The sequence below is a fragment of the Callithrix jacchus genome, chromosome 9, assembly GCF_049354715.1.
Source record: "Callithrix jacchus isolate 240 chromosome 9, calJac240_pri, whole genome shotgun sequence".
Taxonomy (NCBI): Eukaryota; Metazoa; Chordata; class Mammalia; order Primates; family Cebidae; genus Callithrix; species Callithrix jacchus.
In genome coordinates this window covers 104041707-104057598 of record NC_133510.1, presented here as the reverse complement: position 1 = coordinate 104057598, position 15892 = coordinate 104041707, and the positions used below count along the sequence as shown (strand labels likewise).

At 36.2% G+C, this 15892-nt stretch overlaps 1 protein-coding gene across 9 annotated transcripts in view; it reads right to left on the bottom strand.

The window, feature by feature from the left end:
- Nucleotides 1-15892, bottom strand: part of ANO4 (anoctamin 4) — a 423664-nt gene that overhangs the window by 189095 nt on the left and 218677 nt on the right. For 4 of the 9 annotated variants that reach the window (XM_009004454.5, XM_009004455.5, XM_078338108.1 and 1 more), the window contains one exon: nucleotides 4308-4412. The exons of the other annotated variants lie outside the window; for them this stretch is intronic. In XM_009004454.5, coding sequence (XP_009002702.5) covers nucleotides 4308-4412 — 105 coding nt within the window. The remainder of the gene's footprint in view (nucleotides 1-4307; nucleotides 4413-15892) is intronic. 9 annotated transcript variants of the gene reach the window in all.

Sequence of the window (15892 nt, the reverse complement as noted above, 5' to 3'; positions counted from 1 at the left end):
TGCTAAAAACCCTCAATAAACTCGGTATCGATGGAACGTATCTCAAAGTAATAAAAGCTATTTATGACAAACCAACAGCCAATATCATACTGAATGGGCAAAAACTGCAAGCATTCCCTTTGAAATCTGGCACTAGACAAGGATGCCCTCTTTCACCACTCCTATTCAATATAGTACTGGAAGTTCTAGCCAGAGCAATCAGGCAAGAAAAAGAAATAAAGGGTATTCAAATAGGAAAGGAGGAAGCCAAATTGTCTCTATTTGCAGATGACATGATAGTATACCTAGAAGACCCCATCACCTCAGCCCAAAAACTCCTGAAACTGATAAGCAACTTCAGCAAAGTCTCAGGATATAAAATCAATGTGCAAAAATCACAAGCATTCCTATACACCAATAACAGACTTAAAGAAAGCCAAATCAAGAATGAACTGCCATTCACAATTGCTACAAAAAGAATAAAATACTTTGGAATACAACTCACAAGGAACGTAAGGGACCTCTTCAAGGAGAACTACAAACCACTGCTCAACAAAATCAGAGAGGACACAAACAGATGGAGAAACATTCCATGTTCATGGTTAGGAAGAATTAACATCGTGAAAATGGCTATACTGCCCAAAGTGATTTACAGAATCAACGCTATCCCCATCAAGCTACCACTGACTTTCTTCACAGAACTGGAAAAAACCACCATGAACTTCATATGGAACCAAAAGAGAGCCCGCATAGCCAAGTCAATTCTAAGCAAAAAGAACACAGCAGGGGGCATCACACTACCGGATTTCAAACTATACTACAAGGCTACAGTAATCAAAACAGCATGGTACTGGTACCAAAACAGAGATATAGACCAATGGAACAAAACAGAGGCACCGGAGGCAATACAACATATCTACAACTATACAATCTTTGATAAACCTGACAAATACAAGCAAGGGGGAAAGGATTCCCTGTTTAACAAATGGTGTTGGGAAAACTGGCTAGCCATGTGCAGAAAGCAGAAACTGGACCCCTTCCTGACACCTTACACTAAAATTAACTCCAGATGGATTAAAGACTTAAACATAAGACCTGGCACCATAAAAACCCTAGAAGGAAATCTAGGCAAAACTATCCAGGACATAGGAGTAGGCAAGGACTTCATGACCAAAACACCAAAAGCATTGGCAACAAAAGCCAAAATAGACAAATGGGACCTAATGAAACTCCACAGCTTCTGCACGGCAAAAGAAACAGTCACTAGAGTGGATCGGCAACCAACAGAATGGGAAAAAATTTTTGCAGTTTACCCATCTGACAAAGGGCTGATATCCAGAATTTACAAAGAACTCAAACGGATTTACAAGAAAAAAACAAACAAGCCCATTCAAAAGTGGGCAAAGGATATGAACAGACACTTTACGAAAGAAGACATATATGAGGCCAACAATCATATGAAAAAATGCTCATCGTCACTGGTCATCAGAGAGATGCAAATCAAAACCACATTGAGATACCATCTCACGCCAGTTAGAATGGCAATCATTAAAAAATCTGGAGACAACAGATGCTGGAGAGGATGTGGAGAAAAAGGAACACTTTTACACTGTTGGTGGGAGTGTAAATTAGTTCAACCATTGTGGAAGACAGTGTGGCGATTCCTCAAGGCCTTAGAAATAGAAATTCCATTTGACCCAGCAATCCCGTTACTGGGTATATATCCAAAAGACTATAAATCTTTCTACTATAAGGACACATGTACACGAATGTTCATTGCAGCACTGTTTACAATAGCAAAGACCTGGAATCAACCAAAATGCCCATTGATAATAGACTGGATTGGAAAAATGTGGCACATATACACCATGGAATATTATGCAGCAATCAGAAATGATGAGTTTGTGTCGTTTGTAGGGACATGGATGAATCTGGAGAACATCATCCTCAGCAAACTGACACAAGAACAGAAAATGAAACACCGCATATTCTCACTCATAGGCGGGTGATGAAAAATGAGAACACATGGACACATAAAGGGGAGTACTAAACACTGGGGTCTATTGGGGGGAAAAGGGGAGGGCCAGTGGGAGGGGGAGGTGGGGAGGGATAGCCTGGGGAGAAATGCCAAATGTGGGTGAAGGGGAGAAGGAAAGAAAAGCACACTGCCATGTGTGTTCCTACGCAACTGTCTTGCATGCTCTGCTCATGTACCCCAAAACCTAAAATCCAATAAAGAATTAAAAAATAAAAAAAATAAAACACACAAATACACACATGTAAGCATGTACATATGCACTTTTAGCTTGAAGATCTCATATATACGTGTGTGTGTATATGTGTATGTATGTATATGTATGTATACACACATACGCATACTATATATACATATATATATACACATACCATATATAGTCACAAAATTTGAAGAAAGTAGTAAAAATTTTCCATAATCCTGTTAACCTCAACAAAAAGGAGAGGAATTATACTGATGTTCAGAATTCCACATTCTTTACACCCTTAATGTTGATCTCTCAATGCTTTCTAGAAATGATAATCTAAGGTACAGTCCCTTACAGTACCAAGCTATGTATATTTATGCTTGGAGGTTTCCACAAACTGGCTAAATATGTGAATCATATTTGGAACCTAGGTAGAGATTGAATGGCCCAAAATCTTTCCTTCCAGAAATGACCCAGCCTGTATGGGCAGCTTCTCAAATCTAATTAGCACAAAACTTGTTTTCAACAAGAAAATAAATTAGTTCCAAAGCAGTAGAAAATGCATAAACTTATAGAAAGCTGGATTTGCATTTTAAAATCAAGTAACATTTCTTTTTTCTTCTATCAGGTACTCATAAATTTATACTCCTCTACCTGTTCATAGAGAGGTCGCCATTCTAAACTACAGAACAGTTAACATCATATACAAACAAACACATCTTCATTAAGATCTGGTAAAAAATAGTAATCTTTAGTAATTAAATTTTGATGTAACTTTATTTTAGTGCCCCTCCTTAAATTTAAGTTCATCTCCAACACTTGCATGGAAGACAACTTTTATCATTTATTGAAAAACCTTTAAACCCTTTGAGCACTGTACAATCTTTCATCTTTCAAATCAAGTGAAATAGTTACACAATTTTATAACTTTCCATGAAAACTTATTTTCTCTCCAATGTCTAGCAATTTGATTTTTATTCTCCTGTAAAATTTTTTCTCTTTTATTCATTAATGCAACATAAAGGGATTGTTCAACCAGAATAAATAGCTGGTCCCCTTATATTTTTTGGTAAAACATTTCTCTTAAAAGAAGCCTCATCTTCAGTTTCAGGATCCTTCACCTCAATGTGTTTAAATCATGTACTGAACATATTCATGAAGGAACAAACAGCCATCACTGCAGTCTGGTTTCCATTATTATCATGTTGCCTTGTCACTTAATTTCTCCCACCTCAGTTGTTCCATGTGTAAGGTGGAAGTAGTAACGATCTCATAAAGTCAAGAGGACAGTATAAATTATTCATAAGAAAATTAGCAAGAAAATGCAATGTCCTAAAACTAGAAGTAGGAAAAAGAAATGCAATGGTTGTTTATACAATGTTCTTCATATCAAAATCCCTCAAATCCAACATGAGATAAATTATTTGATATTAAAAGAAGAGCTTCATCGTGTAGAATTAGAGCTCTGACCTTGAAACATCAACAGTAATGACTTAGTATGTGACACCACATCACCCATCCTCAATGCTAAATATTTAACTTGAGTAAACGTGTTGATTCTGCTAAAATTCTGAGTGAAAGCTATAAAACAGAAATAAAATACTTGAAGAAGGGCAAACCTTGATTATTCAAAATGCTTAGAAAATGAGGGCTCACTTCTGGCATGCAGCCCATCATCAATGACTCTAGACAGTCATTTTGGAGAAGAAGTTCCTAATTCACCTTGCTGCACCAATATTTCCCTCTTATTACATCCATTTGAGCACAGGAATTGTATTTTGGTTTCTTAAAGGTTTTTTTATTATGATTAATCAAGAAATCTAAAAATTTATGGTACTCTGAGGTTTACTAAATATTATAGGATGAATAATCTTGCTATAGCTTTTTTAAAAACTCCACTATTATGTGATTTAATTTCACAAATTAAATCTCATTTTCACTATCTGTACTAGTCTCAAAATCATTTTGCACAGTATCTCTTTCAAGACATCATTTTATTAATATTTTTTTAAAGTTTGGCATCTAAGGTTTCTGGTTTATTACCCCTCCCAAGTATTATAATGATTTCTTCTCTCATGGAGTATTTAAAACTTGAGTGAAACTTACTTTCTTGTATTGCATTAAGAATCTCTGAAAAGTCCACATCACTCTTTGTTCCGTCAGGTAGTATTTGCATATCCAGCTGGTAGCCTTGCAAATCCACACCTCCTTCTAGAGAAATGAGAGATATTCATGGAGTTTGCACTGGTTATCAGAGAATCTGTCATTAGGGTTCCATGGAGAAGCTATGTCAAAATCCAAAGTGAGTGGCTAGCTGGTTTGCCAATGAGCCTCCTCTTAGACAAAGGACTTAAAAAACAGAAAAAGGAACATACACAACCCATTTGCATTTTATGGATCCAAAAAGATTCAATTGTATTTCCAATGCAAAAATAAGGCAACTAGGTTTTTACAAGGCAACATACTTCATAGTATTTACTGATAATTCCCTAGGTAAAAAAATATAACACAGTCTCTAGCTAAGGATATTTAACATTATTTTCAGCTTCCACATGGATTAAATGTAACATTAACACAAATACTTTATTATATCATTTTCTTCTTGTAATAATTCATTCTTAAGGATGGATTTAATATTCTCAGTATCACAGGAAAAAAGGTATTAGTACTTTGCTCCTCATAATTAGACTTCCCTGATTCATCATTTATTTTTCAACTATATTTGAATTTGAAAATTTATTCTATGAATTAATTAAGCCTCTTGTTCTAGATTTGTCTGATGTATTTTTGGCATGTTCCAAAGGAAAAAAAGTTTTTATGCTGCTCTACACACCTATAGAACATTTAAGGAAGTCAAAGAAACCAAGGTACCAAAAAGTAGTTTTATCATCAACAATAATAAACCTTCTAAAAGCTTCTCAAAGTAATTAGTAAGAATGTCTCCAATATGAGAAGTCTGCCAGGGCTAAAAAGCCAGTGCTAAAATAAACAGCCTGATGCATAAAATGGAACATGCCCTAGCTTCCAATATTTTTGTAGAAATAATCCTCTCATAAGGTTAGTAGGTATGTTCAGCCTTACACAAAATTTCAATTACATTCCTAAAGCTCAAGAATAAGGTAAGTCGCAGCCTCACACGAATGCTTACTCTAGGAGTAAAACACCTAAAGGTAACTTAATAATCTATTATATTTAATAGAAAATAAGCCTTGGGAAGGCAGGGACTTTGTCTGCATGCTGCAACCCAAGCACTTAGAACAGGACCTGGAACGAAGTAGATTCTCAGGCTGAATGAACTGAATGAGGCTATGCAGTAATTATACAACCAAAACAGTAAAGCTAAGAGCAAAGCTACAAGCTGAGATTCTGGAGTCAGAGAGACAAACATTGAAATTCTTTTTGGTAACGCTGAACTTCTCTAAATTTTAGTTTCTGCCTTTATGAAATAGGGATGATGATAACAGCCTCAAAGAGCAGCCACTAGGATTAAATGAGATAATCCACAAAAACCTTAGTTGTCACGTAGTCAGCACTCAATAAATAGAAGCCACAGGTATTATTATTATAATACATTATAATTTATTAAAGAAACTGGCATTTATATAGAGAAAGACTAGGTATTAAACAATGTGAATAACAGGTCAGTTCCTTGAGACCCCGGTATGCATTTTGGTGACTGTCAGCCACTGCTATTTAACATTGTAGCCATAGTACTGAACTTTTCAGATTCACTAATGCAATTCCCTCATTGCAAAATCTGAAGCTACCTATGAGAGAGTTTCTTAGACAGGACAGACAAAGATGCCTTCCTGCTGGCCCAGAATTAAGATGAGTTATTTGCTTTTTTCTTCCATAGCCAGTTACTTCAAATGCAAAAGGAAAAGTTCTGATGCTTTTCAATCTGGACTAAGGCTAGTCAACTTTGTTCTACTTGATGGCTAAGGACCTCATAATTACAACAATGACAAGAAAAATAACAAGAATATTCAACATCAGCCTAGCTCCGGGCTATGTACTTTATGATATCATTTAGTCTTTAATCTTGAAAAGAAGGTGTAGTGCAATGTAGTAATTTGCCCAAGTCACACAGCTACTAAGTGTAAAGACATAATTGCAATCCACGCTTCTAACTAGTCTTTAAAATCACCCATATCGAAGCAGTCACAAACACAGGCTGTTGGAGATAAGAGAACTGGATTTGCCAAATAAATCCAACATAACCCAGTAGAATGATCCTGTGTTCTAGTACTTCAGATCAAGACAAAAGCCATTACATAAGCTAAAAAAAGAAAGTGACTTCCTAAATAGACTAATAAACAGAAGCCCAATTTATTTATTTGTTGTTTGTCATAGGCAGGGGCTCAGAAACTCAGATAGATGTAGCTATGATTACTAGATCACTATGATTTTTAATAACAAGGATTCCAAAAACCTTTAATAACTTTTTTAACATTAGATGAGAGTATAGAAGTACAAGGCACAAAAGAAGCACCATAAAGGAGGCATACAGGTCATTATTCTGTCTTTAAAGAATATTTCAGCTAGGCATGGTGGCTCACATCTGTAATCCCACCACTTTGGGAGGCTGAAGCAGGCAAATCACAAGGTCAGGAGATTGAGACCAGCCTGGCCAACATGGTGAAACCCGGTCTATAACAAAAAATACAAAAAATTAACTGGGCGTCGTGGTGGCCACCTGTAATCCCAGCTACTTGGGAGGCTGAGGCAGGAGAACCCAGGAGGTGGAGGTTGCAGTGAGCCAAGATTGCACCACGGCACTCCAGTCCAGGTGGCAGAGTAATCCTCAATCTCAAAAAAAAAAAAGGAATAACTTAATCACATAGGCATATGTTTGTTTATAATGAAAAGGTAAGGAAAAAAATCAATATAAGAAGATAGATAGATAGATAGATAGATAGATAGATAGATAGATAGTCCCAAGTACAGCCATGCCTCACTTGATGGGATACCTTCTGAGAAATGCATCAATAGGAGATTTCATCATTGTGCAATCCTCGTAGAGTATACTTGGGATAGCCTACCACACACCTAGGTTACATGGTGTAGCCTATTGTTTCTAAGCTACAAACCTGTATAGCATGTTACTGTACTGAATACTGTAAGTAGCTGTAATACAATGGTATTTGCATATCCAAACATAGAAAGGGTACAGTAAAGATACAGTATAAAAGATAAAAAAAGGTCTCCCTGCAGAAGGCACTTACCATAAATGGAGCTTGCAGGATTGAAAGTTGCTCTGAGTCAGTGAGTGGTGAGTGGATGTGAGGCCTAAAACACTATTGTACATTACTAGACTTTATAAACACTGTATACTTGGGCTACATTAAATTTCTTTTAAAATGTTTCTTCAATAATGAGTTAATCTTATCGTAAATTTTTACTTTGTAACCTTTTAGATTTTTTTTTTAACTTTTCACTCTTTTTTGATAACACTAAGCTTAAAACCACAAACACATTTATAGCTCCACAAAAATATTTTCTTTCTTTATATCCTTATTCTATAAGCCTTTTCCTATGTTTTAAATTTAAAAACTTTTCAAAAAATTTTTTGCTAAAAATGAAGATACAAACACACACATTGGCTTAGGCCTACACAAGGTCAGGATCGTCAGTAACACTTATTCCTCATCTTGTTCCTGGAAGGTGTTCAGGGCAATCACATGCATGGAGCTCTCAGCTCCATTGATATAAATGCTCTCTTCTGGAATACCTCCTAAAATACCTGCCTGAAGCTATCTTACAGTTAACTTAAAAAAAATCAGTAAAAGGAGTATACTTTAAAATAACTATAAAAAGCATAGTATAGTATAATATATATAAAAATAAAAAGTATAGTATAGTGTATATATAAGCCAGTAACATAGTAGTTTATTATCACTGTCAAGTATTACATACTGTAAATAATTTTATGTACTATATTTTTATACAACTGGGAGCACAGTAGGTTTGTTTACACCAGCATCACCATAAACACGTGAGTAATATATTGCACTCTGACATTACAACAGCTGCAAAATCACTAGGCGATAGGAATCTTTCAGCTCCGTTATAATCTTAATGGGACCACCAGGGTTTATGCTGTCTGTCATTGATGAAAAAGTCATCATGCAAGGCATGACTGCATATTAAAAAACAATACCCACTTGTATGACTAGAAAAATGTAACAGGAAGAAAATACTCAAAATGGGTACAGAAGTTGTCTCTCAGCTGTGAAATTATGGGTAGATTTTGTTTCACACTTTATCTTTTTTATGTTTTTTTACAATATGTATAATTTTTTTTTGAGACAAGGTCTCACTTTGTCACCCAGGCTGGAGGGCAGTGGCACGAACACAGCTTACTGCAACCTCAACCTCCTGGGCTCAAGCAATTCTCCCGCTTCAGCTCCCAAGTAGCAAGGGCTACCGGTGTGCACTACCATGCCTGGCTAATTTGTGTATTTTTTGTAGAGATAGAATTTTTCCATGTTTCCCAGGCTGATTTTAAACTCGACCACAAGTGATCTGCCTGTCTCAACCTTCCAAAGTGCTGCGATTACAGGTGTGAGCCACTGCACCTGCCCTTAGTATAAAACATTGTTATAACTTTAAAGACATGTAAAAATTCAAGAGTGGGACAGTGGAGGATAATAATTATTTAGAGTTCAGGATTTAAGACTAAAAGAAAATACTGCATATATTAAACCATAGATGTTAAATATCCAATTTAATATAACAGATTTTCTAAATTTTTTTAAATGTAAAAATCCAATATAGCTTCAAAATACAACATTCTCTTCATGATATTATGATCACACACAGAATCTTTCAAATATATGGTGTTTTTCTGTCTCTAGAAGAAATATAGAATACTCTTTTATAGAGTATAATGGAATGGTCTGGAACTTCTGACAATAAGCCCTTCACAAAGTAGAGGGAGCTGTAAAACAAGGACTTCTGTAAGCTTTCCTACATGGAGAGTGATCAGTGTTCCAACGAATCTTCAAAGATGACAATCTCCACCTTTAACTCATAGAGCCCAAGTGAAAGAGAGTAAATGACTTCAGTGTATAAAAAGTACTATGTCTACTTCGTACTTCTGATTTTATTTACTTACTGTTACTCATATAGCTTTTTGACATGATTTCTAAAAATCTAAGAATCTGGGTTCTTTGCCATAGCCACAGACTTCTTGGACTTTGGGTCAGAACACAAAGATTTGAAAAACTAGGCAAGATGGTGAAGATACCACAGACTCAAACTGAAGATTCTTTAAAACACAGCCCCATTGGGACTCAGTAATTAACATGCAATTAAATACAATCCTAAGGAAACTAAACAAATAAGTTAAAGAGGGAAGCTAAGATGATTCCCTAAAGATGTGGAAAACTCACTGAACAACTAAAAAATATTCAAGAATAGCTACAAAATCCATGTGACCTCCATTTTGCCTTCAAGTTTCCCCACATTTTATGGATAGAAATGATAATACTCAACACTTAACTGTGATTCTGTAACCTTGTTCACAGCCTTACATTTAATAAGAACTCTTAAGCTGGACAAGCACTATTTTTGTTTTGTTTTTTAAATTATACTTGAAGTTCTGGGACACATGTGCAGAACATACAGGTTTGTCACATAGGTATACACGTACCATGGTGGTTTGCTGCACCCATCAACCCATCATCTACCTTAGGTATTTCTCCTAATGCTATCCCTCCCCAGCCCCCCACCCCCTGACAGGCCCCAGTATGTGATGTTCCCCTCCCTGTGTCCATGTGTTCTCATTGTTCAACTCCTGCTTATGAGTGAGAACATGACAAGCAATATTTTTAAAATTCATTCTCTATCTAGTTTACAGCTAGGCTTTTTTTATTTTTTATTTTTTGAGACAGTCACACTCTGTCACCCAGGCTGGAGTTCAATGATGCAATTACAGGTCACTGCAGCCTCAACCTCCAGGGCAGCAAAGCACTTTTATACAAGAGAAAAACAACAAAAAATGAGTTCCAAAGCTAAGTTTCTTGACTAGCAAATATGTCAATGCCTTCCCATCCCATCTTTGTCCAAAGAATCCCTTCCTACTTTCAAGACTCACCTAGAATTTTCTGCTTCAGGAAGTATTTCTTATTCCTGATAAATAAAAACCAATTTTCTATCCATTGAACTCACATAGCTCTTTATATTTTGTCTTTTCTATAGTATATGAAAAATAAGGGAAAGTACCCAGCACAGTGTGAAGCAGACAGAGAAAATGTGAGTTGCTAGGTTTTCCATGTCTAAATTTCTTCCTCACGACTAGCACCATCAACTAGACAGTAACACATTGAAGCCTAGGATCAAACTGCATCCCCCTTTTATCTCCTAAAAAACCTAGAAAAAGGCCTTGAACACATTAGTTGCTCAGTTAATGCTCTTTCACTGCAATGTCACATTACGAATAACAATAATGAATATAAAGTAAAAAGATGTTCCAATTTTTTTTGGTCTACAATTTAAAGCATCTTGATAGGTTATCAGTAGATTACTGTGAAAGACATGTTATAGGTCATAACTTTTTGCTTTTTCAGTAAAATCTTGTTAAATTTTATCAAATAAGAAACAAAATCTCAAAGTACCAAAGGGCTTATAATAAAAATCAATAACTACCCTTTTTGCAATCCCAGACCTCTTCTTCCTCAGTGGAAAAAGGACTTTCAAGAGTCTCTGTTGGACCCTTCTATGTGTGTTTCCCACTGTTTCTTGATTTTCCAATTTTATGTACTATATATTATTTTTCTGCCATGACACATGACGATGTAACTTACATTACTGCCACTCTCCACTTGCCCTCCTCTCACTCACCAAATCACTATTCTTAGTAATCCCAGTAGATTGCCTTAGTTTAGTACCTTGAAATAAATCACTTAAGACTCCTTTCCTTGTTCAATCAATTATAGACATATTTCATATGTGCGAATTAACACGAGTCATCTAAAAAAGGAGATTCTAGCACTAAACTAATCTGGATTTGAATGCTACTTTTATGTGATTTGAATGCTTGACTCATTAAATAATAAACTCAAGAAGTCTTATCTTTCTCATTGAAAAAATGGAAAACTAAAATATTTTGGAAGCTTTAGTATAAATTATAGAAATTATACATAAATAATTTGGCCCATCATGTTAGATCAATGTACTTCACTACAAATTTTATATGACATTCATTCTTTGCAACATGAGGGCCTATTCCAGGTTTAAGGTCTAGCTGAAACAAAAACAATTTCATTTCAAAAATCCTGCACTTTGGTACTTGGAATAGTTACTTCATATTGAAACCAAAATAAAGGAAAGTCTGACAAATCAGCTCTTATCTTCCACATGCCACAGAAAAGATGGGGAACGTGTAAAGTAGACTTAAGAGGATAAATGATATTTTCTATGGTAGCCTCATAATAACTGTTGCTAGATCTGAGCTTCTGTCTACATTCTACTTATATTTCTACAAATAAAAATTGGTAGTTCCTGTCCTGAGAGGTATATTTAATACAAATCCTCAAACACAGTGTTTTTTTATAGAATAGGGAGCAGTGATATTTCAAAACTTGAGCTACATATCTAAAATAAATCCTCATATGCAATATTTTTGGACTTAAGAGGCTGCAAAGACCCTATTTTCTAAACTGGAAATTTTGTATTGAACTCCCCATAGGTGAATTCTGTGTTCCCATAACCGTATTGAGATGGAGAATGGTGTTAAGAAAGGAGGGAGGGCTAGGCATGGTGGCTCACACCTGTAATCCCAGAGCTTTAGGAGACTGAGCCAGGAGGACTGCTTGAGACCAGAAGTTCAAGACCTACCTGAGCAATATAAGAAGACCTCCATCTCTAACAAAATAAAATAAAATGAGCTGGGCACATTGGTTCATACCCGTAATCCTGTCTACTTGGGAGACTGAAGTGGGAGGATCACTTGAGCCTAGGAGTTTGAGGCTGAAGTGAGCTATGATCATGCCACTGCACTCCAGCCTAGGAAGCAGAGTCCTTGTCTCTTAAAAAATAAAAATAAAAAAGAAGGGAGGGAGGTCAATTCTGACAGACATTCCTGTCAGCAGCCAGTGTTCAAGATAATTCTTTGAAGAAGAAAGCAAGGAAATGAATTCAGCTCTTCTGGAGAATCTGAAACTGGAATCCACAGATTTACATGCAGGAAATGCCACTGGTTCTGGAAGAAAAAGAAAAAAAAGGTCCCTTTTGTTTTTTTAATCTTATATGTAGTACTTACCAAAATCTTTTTTTGTGTGTGTGGCATACACTAAAAAACTTCACAATAGAAGATGCTTCATAAGTGTAAAAGATACATGTCATGTTCTTTTATTCATATTGTGTAAAACTACAAATCTGATGATGTTGTAAGTTCATTCTTTTAGAGAAGAAAGCTTGGCTCATATTAGCAGAAATAAACATATTGATTCACCCATACTAGTCACTAGAAGGCTAAAGCTATTCTCTCAAATGATTAATGCTGAGTAGTCCTAATGGCCAAGTTCTTTCCTGAGTCCTGATGGGAGAACCACATTTGGCTAACAGCAGGCAGATTATTTCTCAGGTCTAAAATGGAAATAATAATTCTACTGCTTCGGCCAGTAATGGCTCTCCTTCAGCAGAATCACTTCCATGTTTTCCAGGATTGGTAAGATCATGATCTCCTAAGTTATAATGCATCCCTGCACTAAAAGTTCCCAAGAGGGCCTGGAAGTCAGAATTGCAAAGCTTCAAATAGCAGGAAGGATTTGTGAGTCACACAGGCAGAATTCTGTGGTATCTTCCAACCTCCTAGATGCTGAGGTCTATTGCTGTGGTGACAAGGAATCTTGCAGATGAGGAGAAGAGACAAACTCAAGATTAGGAGGAGTTACAGAATAGAAACTGCAATTTTCAGCCTCGCTGAATGTTTTCTAGCCTTTTGTCTTGAATGATAGGTCTTTATACATGAAGGGCTTGAGACGAATGTGAGAAGGAATATTCCCCTACAAATGACAATCCTCAGAAATGCTAGGACTCTGCCCCTCTTGTGCATCACCTTGTCAGCTTAAACTCAGACAATCAGGCAAAGTAAAAGCTCACTATTAAAACTGACTATCCACCATGGCTGAAGGGCTTAGGCTTTTAAATCTCAACTCTACAGTTATAGTCGAATGATCCTGAGCTAAATGGCTACAGCACCCCTCCTTACCTTCAGTGGATACATTCCAAGACCCTCAGCGGATATCTGAAACTGTGGATAGTACTGAACCCTATATATATGCTTTTTCCCTATACATACATACCTATGATAAAATTTAATTTCTAAATTAGGCACAACAAGAGATTGACAATAATAACTAATGATAAAATAGAACAATTATAAGAATAATGATAAAATAGAACTCTTTCTCTCTGTCTTTATCTCAAAATTCTTATTGTAACTGAAATGATAAAAAGCATAGCTATGGATAATGGGGCACTGCTGTATTGAAATCTCTTCAAGCTTCTAAAACATAAAATTATTTGAAACAGCCTCCGGCAGAAGAAGCAGTTTTAAATTCCACAAAGCATAATATTCTTTTTCAGAAATTAATCATTTGCTTTTTTTGTGGCTGCCTTTTTATGGCTCTTCTTCATTCACTTTCTGAACTCAAAGGTTGTAAAATGATTTTTCAGAAAATTCTCTCTAAATGCATCCTTTAGATCAAAATGTATGTGTATATGTTCCTCAGTAAAATGAAAAGCAAATGCAAATAAGAGAAGAATGTGGTATGTGTTTTTAGAAAAAAATAATGTTGTTACTCAGCAAATGATAGCAAGGAACACAGATACCAATGCCCACATTTGCCAAGGACTGAAATAGCTTGTTTTCCTAAGCACCCCCACCTATTGACTAAACTCACATCACACTTCTAAAAAAACCCACTTAAAGAGGAAGAGATTCAAATGAAGGATAATTAGAGTGTTATTTCTAAACCACAGCACTGTTATGAAAGGCATCACATTCACCTTCAACACAATGAGAAATAAAACAGAAGTCCAAAGTAGCCCTTGTCACATTTCCATACAATGTTATCTTCCAGCCACCCCAAAAATCCATTCACAAATAAGAAGACAGATTATCTCATCCATGCTTCAGCTCTGTTCAAGAGAGCAGCCAGATTCCTTAGATTCTATAAGCAAATCTCAGCTACACTTCTCAAAAAAGTGTCTATTTTCAGAAAAGAGGATAGAAAGCCCCCAAAACTTCACTCTCAACTAGTGCTCATCTTCAAGAAAAAAGGTTGACACGGTGGAAAAAACACCCATGAGAAATTTTACTTTTTTATATTTTTTTAGACAGAGTCTGGCTCTGTCACCCAGGCTGGAGTGCAGTGGCGCAATCTTGGCTCACTGCAACCTCTACCTCCCAGGTTCAAGCGATTCTCCTGCCTCAGCCTCCTGAGTAGTTGGAATTATAAGGGCACACCACAATGTCCAGTTAATTTTTGTATTTTTAGTAGAGACTGGGTTTTACCATGTTGGCCAGGCTGGTCTCAAACTCCTGACCTCAGGTGATCTGCCCACCTCAGCTTCCCAAAGTGCTGGGATTACTGGCATGAGCCACCGCGCCTGGCCCCATAATAAATTAATGACCTGGGTTTTAGTTGGGGTTGTCAATTGCTAATTTTGTTCTTTTGAGGCAGTAACTTCACTTCCTGTGCTATAGTAAAATAGACTAATTCCACCTCACAGACTGCTATGAGGACTAAAAAGAATGCCGGAGAAACATTTGTGAAAGCCCTTCAGAAACAACAGAATATCAAATAAATATAGAGTTGTGGTATCATGATTGTTATGAATCTAAAGATTGGCCATACGTTTACCTTTTCCTTATTTTTGTTTCCCTAAAGCATGAGTTTATCCTGACTCTTGGCAAACTAGAGACAAGTCTTCCTTTGCTGTCCTTCTTTTAAAAGTCTCTCCTTAATGGTCCTCTTGTCTCCCTCTCCCCACAGCCTCTGGTAATACTCTTGAAAGGGAAAAACAGGAGACAGTCTGTTCCCTAATTTGAGACCAGACCTTGACATTGGTTCCAGAAAGTAATCATTGAAACTCAGGGAAATAGGAATGAATTTTATTATAACAGAACCACAAAAAGGGGAGGATGACAAAAACAGAAGTTCAGAGCATAGAGACCAAAAAGAGAAGCGACAAAGTGGAACATTACTTACATTGAAAGAAATAATAAACAGTTAAGGCGATTATACATGTGTTCGACAGAACCTAACTGGTCCCTTCTTCAGTACGGTCTTCTTACACTAAAGTTGGAGGTACCATAAGGGCTTTTAAGTTTTCTAAGGCTTTTTAATTCTAATTTGCTAGAAATGTTTCTACCAAGTTATCTGAAGAAAAAAGTAATTGCACATTGAATGACAGAGTAAGAACACCTGAATTAGAATCTTGCCTTCACCATTTATTGGCTGTATAACCTTAGGCAAGGTACTTACCCTTCTTTGTGCCTTAGTTTCCCCACCCATAAAAAGGAAAATAGCACGAGAATGTTATAGGAATTAAATGAGATAATGAATGAAAATAGTTCAATAGTTGTTGAGGTTGGGAATATAGTAGAGTGCTTAATACACTGTAGCCATAATTTTATTATTATCAAACTGCACTTAATGCCCAAGTATACAGACAGTACT